The sequence below is a fragment of the Oncorhynchus nerka genome, linkage group LG3 (genome assembly GCF_034236695.1).
Source record: "Oncorhynchus nerka isolate Pitt River linkage group LG3, Oner_Uvic_2.0, whole genome shotgun sequence".
In the NCBI taxonomy this organism is placed as follows: domain Eukaryota; kingdom Metazoa; phylum Chordata; class Actinopteri; order Salmoniformes; family Salmonidae; genus Oncorhynchus; species Oncorhynchus nerka.
In genome coordinates, this window is record NC_088398.1 from 21,393,225 (window position 1) to 21,414,980 (window position 21,756).

General features: G+C 43.3%; 1 protein-coding gene across 2 annotated transcripts in view; it reads right to left on the reverse strand.

The window, feature by feature from the left end:
- LOC115104405 (raftlin-like) overlaps positions 1-21,756 on the reverse strand; it is a 71,660-nt gene that overhangs the window by 24,282 nt on the left and 25,622 nt on the right. The window contains exons 3-6 of one of the 2 annotated variants that reach the window (XM_029625839.2): positions 12,049-12,226; positions 7,514-7,622; positions 5,446-5,908; positions 2,598-2,801 (exon numbers count right to left, since the gene is read on the reverse strand). In XM_029625839.2, the coding sequence (XP_029481699.1) occupies positions 2,598-2,801; positions 5,446-5,908; positions 7,514-7,622; positions 12,049-12,226 (954 nt within the window). Of the gene's footprint in view, positions 1-2,597; positions 2,802-5,445; positions 5,912-7,513; positions 7,623-12,048; positions 12,227-21,756 lie in introns of both variants that reach the window. The other variant, XM_029625832.2, reaches the window with a different exon arrangement.

The following is a 21,756-nucleotide window of genomic DNA, read 5'->3' on the forward strand; positions in this document are numbered from 1 at the left end:
ACAGTTCAGAGGAAGAGCTCAACAACAAGACCACTTTCAGGAAACAAGAAATAACAGGACCATGCAGAGCATTATAGTACAGTTGTATTGCACAACATCCGAGACAGAGGACACGATGACAATCAGAGACACTTATTTTGCACTTCTGGTGCTCTGCTGTGACTGTCATTGTAATCTCCAATCAAACCGAGTGTCATCACCACTGACACGCTACAATCTTTTATTGTGCTGCTTCCCGTCCCAGGATGCCCTTGATGTTTACAGAGAGGAGATGGTCTCAAGCGCCAGGGAGAAGAGTTTCTTCTCAGGCTCTAATGTATTCACACATGGATCTCAAAGAGGTGCTAGATTCGTCTGCACGGCCATGGGTTCTCAGGCTCTAATGTATTCACACATGGATCTCAAAGAGGTGCTAGATTCGTCTGCACGGCCATGGGTTCTCAGGCTCTAATGTATTCACACATGGATCTCAAAGAGGTGCTAGATTCGTCTGCACGGCCATGGGTTCTCAGGCTCTAATGTATTCACACATGGATCTCAAAGAGGTGCTAGATTCGTCTGCACGGCCATGGGTTCTCAGGCTCTAATGTATTCACACATGGATCTCAAAGAGGTGCTAGATTCTGTCTGCACGGCCATGGGTTCTCAGGCTAATGTATTCACACATGGATCTCAAAGAGGTGCTAGATTCGTCTGCACGGCCATGGGTTCTCAGGCTCTAATGTATTCACACATGGATCTCAAAGAGGTGCTAGATTCGTCTGCACGGCCATGGGTTCTCAGGCTCTAATGTATTCACACATGGATCTCAAAGAGGTGCTAGATTCGTCTGCACGGCCATGGGTTCTCAGGCTCTAATGTATTCACACATGGATCTCAAAGAGGTGCTAGATTCGTCTGCACGGCCATGGGTTCTCAGGCTCTAATGTATTCACACATGGATCTCAAAGAGGTGCTAGATTCGTCTGCACGGCCATGGGTTCTCAGGCTCTAATGTATTCACACATGGATCTCAAAGAGGTGCTAGATTCGTCTGCACGGCCATGGGTTCTCAGGCTAATGTATTCACACATGGATCTCAAAGAGGTGCTAGATTCGTCTGCACGGCCATGGGTTCTCAGGCTCTAATGTATTCACACATGGATCTCAAAGAGGTGCTAGATTGTCTGCACGGCCATGGGTTCTCAGGCTCTAATGTATTCACACATGGATCTCAAAGAGGTGCTAGATTCGTCTGCACGGCCATGGGTTCTCAGGCTCTAATGTATTCACACATGGATCTCAAAGAGGTGCTAGATTCGTCTGCACGGCCATGGGTTCTCAGGCTCTAATGTATTCACACATGGATCTCAAAGAGGTGCTAGATTCGTCTGCACGGCCATGGGTTCTCAGGCTCTAATGTATTCACACATGGATCTCAAAGAGGTACTAGATTCGATGGGTTCTCAGGCTTGTTAAAGCCAGACGCTCCTCCGTTTGATGTAATTAGGAACAAACACGTGATGTTGTCTTGGCTTTGATATCCTACCATTGCACAGTTCCCAAGAGGGTCACACAAACACAACGTTCATCTCGACACGACAAACTTGTCTGTTTGAAAAGGGTTTGGCAGGCATGCATTGACATGCTGTTCCCGATACAGTATACTTGACAGGCTACTTCTGATAGGGAGCTGACATTTCCAGATCAATACAGAACACGGCTTAGCCAATATGTATTTTTATAATACACTCATGCTGTAATGTAAGATGCATATCTTAACCACACATATCTTAACCACACATATCTTAACCACACATATCTTAACCACACATATCTTAACCACACATATCTTAACCACACATATCTTAACCACACATATCTTAACCACACATAGAATAACCACACATATCTTAACCACACATATCTTAACCACACATATCTTAACCACACATATCTTAACCACACATATCTTAACCACACATATCTTAACCACACATATCTTAACCACACATATCTTAACCACACATATCTTAACCACACATATCTTAACCACACATATCTTAACCACACATAGAATAACCTAATAGAAAATAAGGAATTATAATAACGCGGTTCATTACCCCATTCTAAAGAGATGAAATATGCAAGGAGGCACTCAATTGCCATCAGGTTAATTATCTGTGTTTCAGAGGCGCTGATGCCTTCACTTTAGGAGATGAATGAATTATGACTCTTATTTACTCAGGTTGAGGGTTTTCTTCACCATCAGAATTAAGTGTCATGCCCCGGGGTCTAGATATTGAGTGCAATGTGCAGTAGACGAGTAGCACAGCGCACTACCAGAACAACAACAGCACAGACTGAACAGTTTGAAAAGGGGACAGGATATTTTGGCAATAGCTAAGTCATCATTTCCTTTGTCTTATTATTATTTATCTTTTACATGATTTACTAATGTGGAACAAAATAAGAGGTTTGCCAGACAGATGAAATAAGTACTGAGAAATTGTGAAGAGGCCAATTACTTTGCTAGTACTATACCACAGCAGAACAGATGCTACATTAAAAAGTACTGTGTGTAAAAACATTTCGTGGACGTTGGATGGTTTGTTTACCGTTGTCGTTGCCCAGGTGGAAGTATCCATCAACGAGTGAGGCCCCATTGTTGAAGTGCTGAGTCATGTGATCCAGCCAGTTGGCCTCCACCCCTTTGACCCCCTCGTCACGGAGTTGAACCCTCAGCGGTACCTTCCCAGTGTAGTACTTCAGTTGGCCCTCACGGTCAGTTGGGTGGTTGAACAGGGCTAGCAGCTCTACCCCTGAGAACACAGAACACTCCATCTCCATCGCTATAGATTGTGCTGACATAAAACATGCCACGCAACAGTGATTTATAATGTGACAGAGTTGATACCCCGTACAGAGGTGATTTATGACACACAACAGAGTTGACTCATACCCCACAACGGAGGTGATTAATAACACATAACAGAGTTGACTCATAATTTTCCCACAATCCCCTACCAAAGGCTTGTGCCTCAATTGAAATGGTCCTCCTTTAATATGGACCCATGCATACACATTTGAATGGACTTTTGTTTTGGCAGCAGCTATTTAAATCATGTGTGGCATAATCTTCTCTTTTTAATGCTAATATCTGCCATCCCCATGTGAACCAGACGGAGGGCCAGAATGTGTTAGACTCCCACACACACGAAGACTCACAAAAGACACACACACACACACACACACACACACACACACACACACACACACACACACACACACACACACACACACACAGTACATCAGAGGGGACCATGGTTCAGTTGCTCTGGTTTTCTGTCAGTCATTCAGTCAGACACCCAGGAAGAATGAATCATTTATAACCATTTCCTTTCTGCCATGTCTGACTGATGTGACAGCTGGCCACCTAATTCCCAAAATATTGTAATTTTCCACTCTTCAAAGCTACAGAATCACAACTGAATGACAAAAATGCATCACAACTCTCCCTGCATACGTTGGAGGAACTACAAACTTATTGAAAACCAAGCCAAGTCATTACAACAAAGTCGCTCCACTAATCTTCATTTTTCTGTTTGTTTCCCACCAAAAAGAGTGAATTTAAATGAGGCTTTCACATAATATTAAAGTTGATGTTTACTCGTTCAAGGCCAGCGGTTCTGAGGGACTGCTAGCTTCACCATCCCACTAAATGCTCTGCGTCTGCAATGTGTCACAGACCGTTTATCATTTATGCTGACAGAGACCTGGCACTAATGCACCTGATTAAACCAGACAGCTCAACGGGAACGCATTTAAAGATGAGATAATCGTGGTAAAATGTATAACATACATTTTATAACAACACTTAGAACAATTTGTGGCATACGCTATTTCCATTTGATTGCTAGCTTTGTATGCAAAGGGTTAAACGTAAATTACGGTAGAGGTATAACCTGGAGTTGAAGATAATCCAGGGACTCGTAACGCAACTGACTCGGCAATTTTAGCATCAGGGGCCTCAGAGTTAAACAAATAATTTATGGTCGCCCTTGCTTGCCCTGAGAATTGGATGGCGATAACACACAGTAGGGTGTATTGGCTATTGAGACCTGCCAGGCCACAGTCACATGGAAAATATCAGATGACAGGCCTGCTATGAGACGATACCTTGTGTGGTCCAATCATTTGAGAAAACTGACGACTAACGAGTAAACGAGCGCCTGAACGCAATTACAACATTCCAAATGGGTCCCTTTAAAAGTCTGGCCTGATGGATGCCTGTCCAAGTGACAAGGTCAGGCCCATAATCCTAACTGATAATGTGTACTGTGCAGAACCACTGTTGAACATGACAGCATCTGTTCTGCTAATCCACCCTCCTCAACACTGATTTAATCAGGACTAACAGTCCCCGGACAGCTTTCTCTGCAACATGATTTTTAGTTGAAGAGTGGAAGGAGATAACACCAATAATGATGTGTGTGAGTGACCATTGTGATGTTTGTCCAGTCTGTCTTTTTATATACCATCACTTCCTCCTCTCACACCTGTGATCCCACAGAAATGTTCTCAGCACTAGTTTCTATAACCAATCATTTTAGAGCATGTCAGTTTCAGGTCCCAGTTTCACTTCTGACTGTTGGCTTGTGACCCTGTTCCCTATTCTGCTGTTGTTTACTGTACACCTCCAGAATCAGAAGTCAGGAGGATTATAGGGGCAAAGCCACCCAGAACTGAGACTTTGAGTCAATTTCAGCAGTGAGAGCATTAGCGAAGAGGACAAGGGCACTTGGCACATGGTCACACACCATGCTGGCTATGCTGTGGTGGTGGTGTGGACTGTGGAGGTTTGGGGATGAGGGAGGAGGCTGAATGAGGTGGGTGGGGGGTGGGGGATTATCTCACTGCAATACACACTGGAGGGACGTCCAGACGGACCAGGGTGCTGTGTCTACAGGGAGCCAAACATGTGTGGGAGCACACATACACAGGGGTGCATTCAACACGCACGCACACACACACACACACACACACACACACACACACACACACACACACACACACACACACACACACACACACACACACACACACACACACACACACACACACACACACACACACACACAGAGAGAGGGGAGCATTCAACACACATGCACAGAGGGGTGCATTCAACACACATACACACACGCACAGAGGGGTGTATTCAACACACATGCACATTTTATGACCACGTTTTCCAACTGGGTTTGAAAGAGAATGTGTGTGAGAGAGAAGAGCTGTCCATCTGGTATTCTAAGATGCTGAAATATGCTAATTGAATCCCACTTTATGCTGCACCACAGTGTGAGGAAATTGAAGAACCATTTATGCTGTTTCAAGTTGAATCTTGCCTGGCATACTGTATATGAATCCAATTACATAGTAACGAATGGGAAATCTGACAATACTCACCACTGGCTCTCTGAGTGTGACGGCTTGGTTTCTCCTTCAGTTCCACAAAGTTTGTCTTGTTATTGTTGTGTGTCAGTGTGTCTTCCACTATAACATCCTGATCATGATCTTGCTCGCTCTCTGTGGATGGTGTTATGGGAAGAGAGGATCTTCCATCATGGTTGCTTTCCCCGACAGCAGTCTCACTCCCCCCCGTGTCCCTAGTCTGGTCCTCCCCACCCTTACATAAGGCGCCTTGGTCCTCACCGCCCCCAGTGTCCATCGCCTGCTCCTGGGCTCCTGGTTCTCCATTGGTCCTGGGGCTAGTGGGGCTCCGGCTGCTCAGGGAGCCTAGCACGGAACTGGGGCTGGAGTGGAGGGAGAGGGAGGGCGTCTCTGGTTCTCTGGTCTGGGTACCTCGTACCCCACACGGCTCCTGGATGAAGCCCACAAACATGACCCCCTGGTCTGCAGCCTCCTGGATCTGCTGGAGAGACAGATAGCAAACAACCGCCTTAGAGAGATCGGTGGACGACCTGACTTTTACAAATACTATTTAATAATACCAACCATTCATACTGTATGCTCTGTTTATGATGGACTGTCATTTAAGCTCATGTTGGCTAATCATGAGCAAGATCAACGTTTTAGCTAGTGCTCAATGGACTTTCTAAAAAATGTGTGATAACCTTGAAACACAATCTAGAACATAAGCCCACATTGTTAAGTTATACCATTACCATGGCTATTTTTCCCCCTGAATTTCCCTAATTTACTCCCTATTTTATCAACCAAATGGATTCCAGGGGAACTGTTTACATACCTGGTATTAGCATATAATTATAGAGCCACTCCCCCTCCCTCCACCCCTCTTCCCAGCATCAGCCATTCAAATTGAATTGCAATGGCTCCAGCCCTGGCAGGACTGCATCCCAAATCAAGCATTGCTTTTCCCATTTCATTGTCATCTGGCATTTTATGTCAATATTGGGATTTTCCATCAAAATGAAATTGAAATGTTAACTGTCAAGCAGTGTTAATGATGCCATTCTCCATTCACATTCTGTCACAAGATACAGCCAGAGGCTGTACTTTCTGCTATCTGCAGCCGGGGACCAGGAGATTCCAAATCAAATCAGCATGGGTGCCATATCACAGGTTATCCTCTATGAAATTAAATTGTAAAACAGTCACATCGTTTCCTAGCTAGATTGTTTAATATCTATCGAACGCTCGGTCGCTCAGCACTTGCACATTTTTATTCCCAGCCAAATTGCAAAATGGAATTGCCAAGATGAAAAGAAAAATATTTTATCTCATTTGAGGGTAACGTTGCCAGTCAATGAGGGAGAGGGATCATTTCTACTGTTGTGTGTGTGTGTGTGTTAACTCAGGTGTGAAGGTAATGGATAGCCTTTGAAATGGTCCGCATTGAATGGAAAATCACACTACTGTGTATTGCACGTGCTCAGGTCAGAGAAACAGGTAAACGTCCGGTTTCTGTTTCATTGCTATTTATAATGACAAGTCTCTCTGCTTTTAATAGACGTCTGTGATATCTCCTAATATGATATGGTCATGGCCATCAGCTTGCTTGAGAATGAGAGCAGGCCTCTGTAAAGACTTTCACATTCCAGTTCTACATAGGCTACATATTTCCTATTTTCCAGATATTAGAGCGAGTGCTCCAGGAGCCGAGAGTTTGAAGGTCCGAATGAAACTCTGGTCCTCAGACGACTGGCCGGCTGAACTGATAACCCATTTCCACTCACCAATGTTTTAAAACTAAGGGCCGTCTCGTCTACTGGCTGTGGAAAGCAAGTCAAGATAAAGACAACAAATATGTTTTTGCCCACAAAGTCTTTAGGACCTATAGGCTGGTCAGTTGTGTCCGTGATCTGAGTCCACTATACCCTTTTCACGCTATCCTGCCACCTGAACAAAACTGTGCCGACTTAACATTTTCGTTCACATCGATGTCCTTTCCAGCACAGTTGTGGATGCCTAACCACTAACCTGGCCAGCTCAGTACAGCTTGGCGTGGCTCAGCTCGTCTCAATGGTATAACAGGGCCTTATCTGAGGCTCACCTTCTTGACATAGCCCTGGATGAGCTCAGGGGTGGGCACCTGGTCGGTAGACAGACACTGCTCCAGCTGCAGACGGTAGGGAGCACAACTCGACTGGCTCTTCTCCAACCTGCAGTAGCAGCCCGCACAGCAGGAGAGAGAGGAGCAACACATTTCAGCCACAGTCATTTCAGTCTTACAAGATACAGACATATACCACATTCAGTAATACATATCTGAAATGGTTGCACATTGAAATCCTTGGAAATTAAGTATTTATGGATTTATGCAAAGAATGTATGCACATCCATATTAATAAATCACATATGAGCCATGTTAATGTAATTGTTGGCCTGTGTGACAAAAAAATAAGCACTTAACGTAGACACAAATCAGGATTGAAAGGGGCACATTAGGGTGCGATAGGAAACTCAATGAAATAAAAATCTGGTCTTGTTTTTCCACTTATCAGTATTGTGGGTGGATGGAATCTATTTATATGTATTTTTCTATTTTCTCTGGAGGAAATCCTACAGTTAGCCCTGGGGGAGGCCAATGCCCCAGCTTCCATCGCTCTGCTTCACCTCTCATCCTGTTGACAACACGGATGGGGCCCTTCCACCCCCGCCACAGCGTGTGTGTGTGTGTGTGTGTGTGTGTGTAATGAGACTTTAAACATTATCACATGCAGCCCAGACCTAGCTCGCTCTCTCTGTCACATGGACTTCACAACACAGCGGGAACCGGAGTCATCTCTCACATTCAACAACAACCCTACAGAATTCAGACGTCACTGTCACGCCAGTCCCCCATCATTATTCAACTTATCCCAGATCAAATGTCAGTGGCAAACTGTGTCAAGGAAAATCTGCACATTGGATGCTCTGAATCAGGTAGAGGTTTTTGAAAACTTGCTGTGAATTGCACAGTTCCGTGAAGCCTCAACATAAAAGGAAAACCACTGAATTCTTGCTGTTCGTTTTTCCACGTTCTGTTATTGGAAATCATGAAAAGCAGATTGGATCTGTAAACCTGAGGAGGGCTCAAATCCATAAAGGACAAATGGGAGAAAAGTACATTCAAAATGTCTCCCATCGCCTCCCTAGAGGCACGGACTTCTTTATAAAAAAATCACCTGCAGTCCATTTTCTCGGTGTGAAACAGGTAACTTGCATTCAACCCCACAGCTCTGCTGTCAACCACCAGGCCACATGTGGCTAGAGTAAGTGTCAAACGCATGCCTGGCTCCAGCCTGCAGCTGGCCTGACTGCAGCCTCCTCCTGGGTGTACGTCTGCCGGACTTCCCACTCTCTATGCAGACTGCTGCTGCTGCTATCTATTCAGCTGCACTGTCAGTCAGGTTCAACCGTTCTAGGTTCTGTGTCCCGGACCACAGGGTGTATTAAAGGCACAGTCTGGGATTTGGAATATGGGGATGGTTATTTTAATTCTTGATATGGTGGCGGTGTTGTAAGTTTGTTGAATCCCAGAATGTAGCTTTAAACCCAGAAGCCCCCACATTGGGCGCCAAAATTGCAATTCAAAAACCACAATCTCCATGACAACGGCTCGGTTAGGATCCACCATCGAACCTGTGATTAGCAATCTTTCATCCCTGGCCTTTAATAATAGAGCACATCTTTTCTAATGTCATGAATAATTTCATTGGACGAATGCACTCTAATGGTTTCTGGTCCGTACAGCTCTCTCCCCGAGCGCATGTGAATTCTACAATTATCCAATAGATGATGAATATATCCCATCAGACACTTCCTGCTGAACTGTAACCCGGCTACGCTGCAACCAAATTGAACATTGGGAAATTTGACAGTTGACATTTGAAAATTAAAATGGTCCTATCCATTCTCTCTGTTCCGTAAGATTTGAGCAGGTTACCACGGTCACCGGCGACAAATCACAGTCAGAGAAAACAGGCGTTTAAAGTTATGGCCTACTTAAAGATGCACTCCAGGATCTTAAGCATAACAAATTCGGAACGTATGGTACAAATTGGATTGAAAACATGGCATTGCAAAAAAACAAACAATTGCAGGACATAAAATAGCATACAAAATGAATGACGTACTGTAGTACACAATTTGATGACATAGTACACAAATAAAGGGGACCACTTTTGGCTCGTGAGCGCCACTTTCAAAACTACCGGCTGAAATTATACAAAAGTTTGAGAGTTTATCTTGAACCGAATAGTAGTTCCAGGTGAGTGTTTAACATGAACAATACTGGCTCCCAGCTCTATATAAGCAACCTGCCCCTGTGTAATTCCTGGCTCTAGAAGCTTCTGCAATGTCACACTACTGTGCAGCTATATCCTTGTTCACTGATGCTTTACAATTGAGGCTAATACTGTAGAAAATTGGCTGGGATTGTATCCAAAGAGACATGGTGTGCATACTAAACACAGCACATCCAGCTGTTGCTAAGCATAGCCTAGCTGCTGTTCTTGTTCTGGTCCCTGTTCCATCTCTCTCTCTCTCACACACACACACACACATCTCTCCCCCTCTGTCTGTCTCTCCTTCTGTCTGTCTCAAGCTGACGCATAGCGCACTGCAGAGCGAAGAAGACACTTTTGGGTCTGTTTGCTTTGGAAGAGTGATGAATGGTTGCGCTGTCATCTGCAGTTTTCGCTCCCTGATTCAAGGGACTGACAAGGGAATAGGAAAGGAAGATGCTACCTGGTTGATAAAGAAAAAAAAATGTATACCCCCTTCCTCCCACGGGCTGGTGCTGATGCGAGCAGCCGTCTCCACGGTGACAGACGCTGTGATAAAGCAGGACGGTTTGGCCGGAGCCATCAAAGGATGGCAGCCCTTTCCTCTTTCTAACTCCTGCTCTTTCACACTCCAGCTGTGATCTTGTTTTCTCTCTCCATGGTTTCTATTCTTCTCCTCATATTCTATTTTTTTCCTCCAGAGGAAGGCAACCATGTCGGTGTGTAAAAACCCCATGCTGCTGCCCATTCATCCATCCCTTTTCATACAGAATCAATATTTATGTGCTACCAGCATAGGATTAGGGTCTAGAACTTGTTTGTGAGTGGTTTTTGTGTAGAGACAGTGGGAGAGAGGTGTGATGTATTTCCCTAGACCATAGGAGCTCATTAATGGGCACAGGCTGTCTTTAGAAAGAAGGCAAGAGCCACCTGAGTGGATGGATTGTTGTGCTTTACAACTAACTAAACCCTCCACCTGTACCAGCCAAATGGTTTGATCCTATCAAGACAACACTAGGCAACCAGGAAGCGCAAAACAAGAACAACAGGGCACGGAGCCTAAACCCAATATACTGAGGAATGTGCAGGAATTATTTGTCCATGTTTGGAATGACTTATTTAGGAATCTCGAGGTGAATTCCTGGATCATAATTCAACGAGGAGAGAGTCCGGGGATTTATGGAGTCTGGCGTCACTGTCCGAGCCCAGGGCTCTGGATCCACAAGAGAGAACAGACCAGGCCATAAAACACTGTTAAGAGGGGAGGGTGAGAGGTTTAACTGCTGCCCCTCTAACCTCTCTGTGGGGAAAGTGACTAGTGAGTGTCTGGTTCTACTTCACACAGGCAGTCATTCCCAGAGACAGAACTGTATGTGGCCTAACACACTCGGTAAATACGCATGAAACCGCTGTTCTTCATAGCAGCCAGCTGGTAGAACACGGGCCACGCGAGGCACGCCAGCCAGGGCTTCAGCCGGAAACCACCGCCACCAACCTCACCCCGCCATGCCCTTCACATAAAACCATACCCTGATCCAACCTAACTCTCACCCAGGGTTTGCAACACCGACAGGGGCCAGGGTGGAGGGCAGATGTGGGGTGCAGCTGTGACTTTGGCCCATTCCACATGTTGGCCCGGAGCATCAAAAGCTTGGAAAGAGATTATTTGGTTCCTAACGTCCAAAACAACAGCCCTGTGACAGCTAGCCCAAAACAACAGCCCTGTGACAGCTATCCCAAAACAACAGCCCTGTGACAGCTATCCCAAAACAACAGCCCTGTGACAGCTATCCCAAAACAACAGCCCTGTGACAGCTATCCCAAAACAACAGCCCTGTGACAGCTATCCCAAAACAACAGCCCTGTGACAGCTAGCCCAAAACAACAGCCCTGTGACGGCTAGCCCAAAACAACAGCCCTGTGACAGCTAGCCCAAAACAACAGCCCTGTGACAGCTAGCCCAAAACAACAGCCCCGTGACAGCTATCCCAAAACAACAGCCCTGTGACAGCTATCCCAAAACAACAGCCCTGTGACAGCTATCCCAAAACAACAGCCCTGTGACAGCTATCCCTAAACAACAGCCCTGTGACAGCTAGCCCAAAACAACAGCCCTGTGACAGCTAGCCCAAAACAACAGCCCTGTGACAGCTAGCCCAAAACAACCTCTGTAATACCCATGTCTACATCCATGTGGTAATATACATATTACGTAATGTCAAAGATGACGTAAACACAAGTGAATTGACCCTGGATAAGGCTTATGCTAATTATGTCAATGTAGGTGCTCTGAATAAGTGCAATGTGTATATACCCGTACCCATCATCGAGTCGGATCAGCACGGCCCTGTAGAGCTGGTGCTGGGGGCTGACTGCGTCGGAACCACAGGGATGAATGAAGGGGTGAACGGCAACCAGGGAGAAGCCCTGCTGGTACAGGTCCTGGAGCTGGGCTGGGAGCTCCCGCACAGACGAAAGACACAGTGTAGATGAGCCATCTGAAAGACAGGGAACGAGACAAGGTACTGAAGAACATGTGTGTGATTGGTTCAGGTGTTTTGTCATGGTAGTGATAGAAATGACTGCGATATTAGTATTAGTAGTAGTCCAGTCCAGTCCAGTGAATGATACTCAAATTCAGCTAAACGTGATAAACAGAGAGGAGATTCAGCAACTTTTGGAGGACAATGGAATTCAGTAAATAAAAGCTTCTTTATTGTTAAAAGTAGAACCAAAGCGTTTCGGCTTTTGGATTTCTTTAGGACTTTAAAACATACACAGGGAATTATCATGTACAACCAAGAAAAGTCTTACAAAAAGGTTACATTCAAATGGAATCTAGTTGAACTCATCCATGACCAGGTCAAATAGAGAAACAGAGAGAGGTCAACCCTATTGCCAAACAGAAAACATCCCTAACAAATGTCATAATACTTTACTGCAGGACAACAACCCAAACGTAAGCAGGACCGGATGTCAGTGTTGATCCACGGGAGCATTTTCAGTTTGTTTTTGCAATTAGCATCATGCCTTTGGCTTTGGCTCCCTGGTCTGAGAGTTAATAAGACAGGATAAAAATCCAATCAAAGCTGATTGTTTAGCTCTATGATACGAGCCACTTTCTGAGGAGAGCTTTGATGCCTCCTCGACAGGGCTTAACCTCCCAATAGGAGTGGTGAAGACAGACACTTGGAATTAACAAGATAGTAGACTCGCTGAGTGACCAGATATTTTGACGTGGGGGGATAAGGAAGGGGGGTTCTCTTCTTTTTTCCTTAAGCCTAGTCGTATCAGCACAATCCAAGCAGCTCAGAGCCAAGCCATCCACGGCTCCCAGAATGCACTGTGAGGCGACATTTAAAGCGGTCCAAACAGCTGGCCCGCGTGGGAAACAGTCAAGACAAAGAGCAGGATGGAGGGAAGGAGGAGGAGAGGAGGGGTGCAGAGTCTGGTTGTCTGTCTGTTTGATCTGTCACATGTGAAACAAGTTGTGGGAATGCCACTGCTGGTAATTGGAATCAGTGCGGCATAAAGTGGGAAGAAAAAGGCAAAGTCCATGGGAACGTTGAGAACGGAAAGTATATGAGAGGTCACGGTCAGGTCAGGGAAGGATCATTTGGTCACAGAGAAATATTCACAGCTTCATATCGCTGTATAATACATCAACAAAGAAATGCTAAGGACAATATTAGCGTAACTCTCACTGTAGCATTTGTGGTTGAGTCGATGGTGGTTTATACACGGGTTCACTCAAATGAAATGATGAAAGTTACGGTGTTTTCCCAGTCAAACTACAAATCAAAAAGACTTACTGTGCCTGTTTCTATTTGCCAATTCCTTTGGTTGATAGATTTCACTTTTAACTGTGCATGTCTGTGAATTAATATAATAACTCAATTGTTCTACCAGTCTATAGTACACCACTGTAACACAATAGTATGTCTTACAATACATCAGGGCTTCCCCAAACTCGGTCTTGAATAACCAAGTCCTCATCGAGCTTTGATTATTTGAATCTGCTCTGTAGTGCGAGGGCAAAAAACTAAACGTGCACCCGGGGGGCCCCGGGCCCGAGTTTGGGAAACCCTGCAGTAAATCACCAGTACAACAATAGAGGAAAGGGGAGTAATGGAGCAAGCCTTGTATTGCCAACCAGGAAACAGCAGCATTGTGGAGGAGATGAAAACTGATTCAGTGAGGATCTGAAGTCTCTCCTGGGCATGGAACCAGAGGTCCATTGTGAAACAGCTCCAAAAAAAGCCTCTGTCCCCTCAGGCCAGTGACTGGTTGGCTAAAAATATCCACACATTTTCCCAATCACACTCTGTCCTACGCCAAAATACAGGAGCTCCCAGAGTTAAAAGGCATGACAGGGAAAAGAAATAGGCCACCCTCTCAAAATCTGCCCTACTGCCGTTGGAAATGTAATTAATCCTTCTGTGATTTTATTTTCCTGTTTTGGTGATTCAAACTCTTTGTCCTTTCCCTTGAGGCTTGGTTCTGTGCTGTGCATGTATGCCGGGTCTGTGAGATGTAATAACGTGACTAGAATTCTCTCTGCTTTCTTTCTGAACACTCCATTGAGATGAGTAAATATAGAATATGGTTTTCATTAAGAGCCAATGGAAACACACCCATAGGGGTCTTCTTAAGTTGCCACTAATCGCTATAAGAGCTGCTCCTGAAATCTAATCCAAAAGCCTTTATACGGTGACCAACCGATATGTACATTTATCATTCAAACATCTCTAATGCAGGGTAATGCAAGGTCTCACAAAAATGTGTGATGAGGTGAGAGCGTTTATTTGGCGATAAGACACTGTTATCCATATTTTAAAAATGGCTTTTTTTAGGTATAGAAATTCAGATTTGATTCTGTGCAGTACATGTATGTATGTATGTATGTATGTATGTATGTATGTATATACAGTTGAAGTCGGAGGTTTACATACACTTAGGTTGGAGTCATTAAAACTCGTTTTTCAACCACTCCACAAATTTCATTTGATAGTTTTGGCAAGTTGGTTAGGACATCTACTTTGTGCATGACACAAGTAATTTTTCCAACAATTGTTTACATATTATTTAACTTATAATTCACTGTATCACAAAACCAGTGGGTCAGAAGTTTACATACACTAAGTTGACTGTGACTTTAAACAGCTTGGCTTCTGATAGGCTAATTGACATAATTTGAATCAATTGGAGGTGTACCTGTGGATGTATTTCAAGGCCTACCTTCAAACTCACTGCCTCTTTGCTTGACATCATGGGAAAATCAAAATAAATCAGCCAAGACCTCAGAAAAAACATTGTAGACCTCCACAAGTCTGGTTCATCCTTGGGAGCAATTGTCAAACACCTGAAGGTACCACATTCATCTGTACAAACAATAGTACGCAAGTATAAACACCATGGGACCACGCAGCAGTCATACCGCTCAGGAAGGAGACGCGTTCTGTCTCCTAGAGATGAACGTTCTTTGGCGCGAAAAGTGCAAATCAATCCCAGAACAACAGCAAAGGACCTTGTGAAGATACTGGAGGAAACGGGTACAAAAAGTATCTATATCACAAGTAAAACGAGTCCTACATTGACATAACCTGAAAGGCCGCTCAGCAAGGAAGAAGCCACTGCTCCAAATCCACCATGAAAAAGCCAGACTACAGTTTGTAACTGCACATGGGGACAAAGATCGTACTTTTTGGACAAATGTCCTCTTGTCTGATGAAACAAAAATAGAACTGGTTGGCCATAATGACCATCGTATGTTTGGAGGAAAAAGCGGGATGCTTGCAAGCCAAAGAACACCATCCCAACCATGAAGCAAGGGGTGGCAACATCATGTTGTGGGGGTGCTTTGCTGCAGGAGGGACTGGTGCACTTCACAAAATAGATGGAATCATGAGGAGGGAAATTATGTGGATATATTGAAGCAACATCTCAAGACATCAGTCAGGAAGTTAAAGCTTGGTCGCAAATGGGTCTTCCAAATGGACAATGACCCCAAGCATACTTCCAAAGTTGTGGCAAAATGGCCTAAGGACAACACAGTCAAGGTATTGCGGTGGCCATCCCAAAGCCCTGACCTCAATCCACTAGATAATTTGTGGGTAGAACTGAAAAAGCGTGTCCGAGCAAGGAGGCCTACAAACCTGACTTAGTTACACCAGCTCTGTCAGGAGGAATGGGCCAAAATTCACCCAACTTATTGTGGGAAGCTTGTGGAAGGCTACCCGAAAGGTTTGATCCAAGTTAAACCATTTAAAGGCAATGCTACCAAATACTAATTGAGTGTATGTAAACTTCTGACCCACTGGGAATGTGATGAAAGAAATAAAGCTGAAATAAATCATCCTCTCTACTATTATTCTGACATTTAACATTCTTAAAATAAAGTGGTGATCCTAACTGACCTAAGACAGGGACTTTTTACTAGGATTAAATGTCAGGAATTGTGCAAAACTGAGTTTTTAAATGTATTTGTCCAAGGTGCATGTAAACCTCTGACTTCAACTGTATATGTGTTTGTGTGTATTATTTATATATATATATATATATATATATATATATATATATATATAAATAAATAATACACACACACACACACATACACACAGGCCTGCAATTCTTTCACAGTGATTCTTGGGGATTTTGTTACTTCTCTCACCATCTTCCTCCCTCTCCTGGGGGGCTAAATGCATTTGCAGTTTTGTGACAAAAAGAGTTTAAAAAGTACTTGGCTAAGGTGTATGTAAACTTCTGACTTCAAATGTATGTGTGTATATATATATTTTTTTATATAACCTGGCGTCTTGGAGTCACCAGGTTTCAAAAAGCACCATCAGATGCCACCTCCACATCCACAGGCTCTTTGGAAGGGTTGCCAGAAGAAAGCCCTTTCTGACCACAAGACAAGGGCTTGGAGTTTGCCAACCGTCATTTGAATTATGACTGGAAGAAGGTGCTCTGGTCAGATGAGGCTAAAATTGAACGTTTTGATACAGATATGGCATCAAAACAGAGATGCATACAAGGAGAGGCACCTCATACACACGGTGAAAGATGGTGGAGGGTCAGTGATGTTTTGGGGCGGTTTTATTTCCAGATGTCCAGGGGCACTGGTTAAGATTGTTGGCATAATGAATTCCACCAAGTATCAGGCAATTTTGGCTGACAATCTGGTTGCCTCTGCCAGAAGGCTGGGACTTGGCCGTAGGTGGACTTTCCAACAAGACAATGACCCAAAACATACCTCAAGATCCACACAGAAATGGTTCTGTGACAACAAAATCAATGTTCTGCCATGGCCATGTCAGTCGCCGGACCTCAATCCAATCGGAAACCTGTGGGCGGAGTTGAAGAGGGCAGTTGATAAGCACAAACCCAAGAATGTGAAGAATCTGCATAGAGGAATGGTCCAAAATCCCTCCAAATGTGTTCCTTGACCTTGTCAAACATTACAGGAAAAGACTCCATGCTGTTATCCTTGCCAGAGGTGGTTGTACTAAATGAGGAGTGCCAATAATTATGAAACCTTGATTTTGGTGTAATGTATTTTGAATTAAATAATTGTATGATTTTGGTTGGTTCCATTGAAACATGAATAAAGTACAGTATTTCTCACATGTTGGTATTTTGAGTTTATCTCTATAATTATATTGTTTATATATTTTTAAGTATGTGCATTGCCAGTCAGGGGTGCCAGTAATTTTGGAGCACACTGTATATATCTCAAGTCAATGTTTGTGTTTAATATCGTAAATGTGAGGTCCCTTGTTTGAAAAGCCCATAGGCAGACTGAGGCAGTCTGGTTAACGTTATCAACAAATAGGAAACCAATTACTTTTCCCTTTTTTGAGTTTATTTTAACTTACAATAACAGAAAGAAAAAAATTATCGTACCTTGACAAATAATGAAAGAAAAGGCTCCTGGCTGACAGCCAATAAATTGGTTTTCTGGAAAATTCTGTTAGCACAGAGCCAAAACAAAAAAATACTCCCATTTAATAATGAGGAGAAAACATAACGTGGGATTTAAAAAAACGTATCTGCTTCTCCAGGTTATGTTCACACACAGGCCATATTAGGTGAAAATAAGTTTAACTGTTGGATACTATTTAGAAAAAGTCATTTTAGACCTTCTTTATATGGCAACTACCTGACATTGACCACATGAATGCATTTTCTTGCGTGTGAGAGTCATCCTCAAGAACATGGTGATCCAAACAAGTTTCAAATACTTTTCAATCATCTTGGTCCTACTACACAACACATTATAGTGATATACAGTGCTATCGGAAAGTATTCAGACCCCTTGACTTATTCTAAAATGTATTAAATACAATAAAAATCCTCACCAATCTACACAAAATACCCCACAATGACCAAGCGAAAAACATTTTTTATAAATCTTTGCAAATTTATAATAAAAAATCATTTAAAAACATATTTACATAAGTATTCAGACCCGTTGCTATGAAGCTTGAAATTGAGCTCAGGTGCATCCTGTTTCCATTGATCATCCTTGAGATGTTTCTACTCCTTGACTCGAGTCCACCTGTGATAAATTCAATTGATTGGACATGATTTGGAAAGGCACACACCTGTCCATTAAAGGTCCCACAGTTGACAGTGAAAAACCAAGCCATGAGGTGGAAGGAATTGTCCGTAGAGCTCACAGACAGGATTGTGTCGAGGCACAGATCTGGGGAAGGGTAGCAAAACATTTCTGCAGCATTGATGGTCCCCAAGTGGCATCCATCATTCTTAAATTGAAGAAGTTTGGAACAACCAAGACTCCTCCTAGAGCTGACCGCCTGGCCAAAATGAGCAATCGGGGGAGAAGGGCCTAGGTCAGGGAGGTGACCAAGAACCCATTGGCCAATATGACAGAGCTCCAGAGTTCCTCTGTGGAGATGGTTGTCCTTCTGGAAGGTTCTCCCATCTCTGCGGCACTCCACCAATCAGGCCTTTATGGTAGAGTGGCCAGATGGAAGCCACTCCTCAGTAAACGGGACATGACAGCCCGCATGGAGTTTTACCTAAAGGACTCTCAGACCATGAGAAACAAGATTCTCTGGTCTGATGAAACCAAGATTGAACTCTATGGCCTGAATGCCAACCGTCACGTCTGGAGGAACATGGCACCATTCCTACGGTGAAGCATGGTGGTGGCAGCATAATGCTATGGGGATGTTTTTCAGTGGAAGAGACAGAGACTAGTCATGATCGAGGGAAAGATGAACGGCGCAATGTACAGATAGATCCTTGATGAAAACCTGCTCCAGAGCACTCTGGACCTCAGACTGGGGCAAGGATTCACCTTCCAACAGGACAACAACCCTCAGCACACAGCCAAGATAAAGTAGGAGTGGCTTAGGGACAAGTCTCTGAATGTCCTTGAGTGGCCTAGCCAGAATTCTACGAACAATTCCTTCGACCTCATGGCTTGGTAAGCATTTCACGGTAAAGGTCTGTACCGGTTGTATTCGGCGCGTGTGAAAAATACAATTTTATTTTATTTGAACCCGATCGAACATCTCTGGGGAGACCTGAAAATAGCTGTGCAGCGACACTCGCCATCCAACCTGACAGAGCTAGAGTCTGTAATCACTGACAAAGGTGTTTCAACAAAGTACTGAGTAAAGGGTCTGAGTATTGTGTAAATGTAATATTTCAGTGTTTTCTATTTATCAATTTGCAAAGATTTCTAAAAACCTGTTTTTGCTTTGTCATTATGGTGTATTGTGTGTAGATTGATGAGGAAAAAATGAATGAATCCATGTTAGAATAAGGCTGTAACGTAACAAAATGTGGAATAGGGGTTCGAATACTTTCCGAATGCGCTGTATGTTTCACCTGGGCTGTATGTTTCACCTGGGCTGTATGTTTCACCTGGGCTGTATGTTTCACCTGGGCTGTATATTTCACCTGGGCTGTATATTTCACCTGGGCTGTATATTTCACCTGGGCATCCACACGCATAGACTTTTTCACATTTTGTTGTCTGTCTTACAGCCTGAATATTAAATTACTTAAATTTAGATTTTGTGTCACTGGCCCACACACAAAACCCCATAATGTCAAAGTGGAATTGCCTGCAAGGTCCCTCAGTCGAGCAGTGAATTTCAAACACAGATTCAACCACAAAGACCAGGGAGGTTTTCCAATGCTTGGCAAACAAGGGCGGATAGTGGTAGATGGGTAAAAAAAAAAGCAGACATTGAATATCCCTTTGAGCATGGTGAAGTTATTCATTACACTACGGATGGTGTATCAATACACCCAGTCACTACAAAGATACAGGCGTCCTTCCTAACTCAGTTGCCGGAGAGGAAGGAAACAGCTCAGGGATTTCACAATGAAGCCAATGGTGACTAAAACAGTTACAGAGTTTAATGGCTGTGATAGAAAACTGAGGATGGATCAACAACATTGTAGTAACACTGTCATGACCCATATATTTACACCTGGTGTGACATACAGTATATTGCGTTATTTTATGGCTGGTTATGACACCTACATAAGAGTTTCAAAACCCACATAAATTCAAATGTATTTTTTCCCTGCCAAGACATTTCCTTTTGTTTGAAAGTTTGTTTCTTACATCCTTTGTTGTTGTAATGAATATTTTCAGTGTTTTTACACTTTATTTCACTATCAAGAAGTAGTATGACCATCTTGTGTCACTTTAGTTGGACTAAGAAAATACTCTTTATGAAACTGTCATCATAACCGTCAGTCATCAGTCAAAAAGAGGGTGTCTTGTCCTGCTCCTGAAATATGCCCCTGCATTCATCCCAGTTATCAGCAACATACTATTGGGGTAGGTGCATATCTGACATCAATGTGTGCGCAATTACAATGATAATTCAATATGGTCAATTTCAGAAAATATTATATAAAAATACTGTTGACATGTAGGCAATGGTGTAATGGAATATTTTGCCTTGTGTGGTAGGTTTTGTGTTTTGACACTTATGTAGGTGCAGGTCTTAATATATCATGACAGTGTTATGACTATATTGTGTGTTATGACGCTAGGTGTCAAGTAAAGTGATACCAAAATAGCTGTCTAGAATTTCTTATTTTATTATGTGCAAATATTGTACAATCCAGGCGTGCAAAGCTCTTAGAGACCTACCCAGAAAGACTCAGCTGTAATCACTGCCAAAAGTGATTCTAACATATATGGACTCTGGGGTGTGAATACTTATGCAAATTAGATATTCCTGAATTTCATCATCAATACATTTGCAAACATTTCAAAAAAACATGTTTTTACTTTGTCATTATGGGATATTGTGTGTAGATAAATATTTAATCCATTTTGAATTCAGGATGTAACGCAACAAAATGTGGAATAAGTCTAGGGGTATGAATAACTTTTTGATGGCACTGTAAATGTAACATATTATACAACGGCGGGTCTAATCCTGAATGCTGATGGGTTAAAACCGCATTCCAGCCGATGTCTATCCACAAGTTACCACAGACTAAATCTATGATGTTAAAATGCCCATTTACTCTGTTCCATCTGACTGCGCAATCTGCTGCCTCATCAACCCAGCCAGGCAATTTATAAACCACTATATCTCCACTATAAAAAAACATCATCTCACGTTTCTTTTAGACTAACATTTAGATTTCAACAGTGGAGATTTGTATAAACCTTGCTGTCTGTCTCTCCAACATTTGCAACATTGTTTCAATATTCAAATTCGATCTCCAGCTGTCCCATAGTAAAGAACGTGTCAGGAGTCAGGATGAGACAGACAGGAAGGCAGCTTTTCTCAGCCAGTCGGAATCATGAATCAGCATAATTTGTATGGATATATACAAAGACCTATCAATAGAAAACAGGTCAAATGAAACGAAGTGCAGCTAGTTTGAAGTCTTTCCAGCTCCAGTTTGAATTGATTGTGCTAGATGTGTCATTCGCCCTCTACCATCAGTTCCATGTAAGCACCGTTGAGCTCGGCTATTGCACTTCCATCAGTCAATGTGTAAAAAAAATAAATGAGTA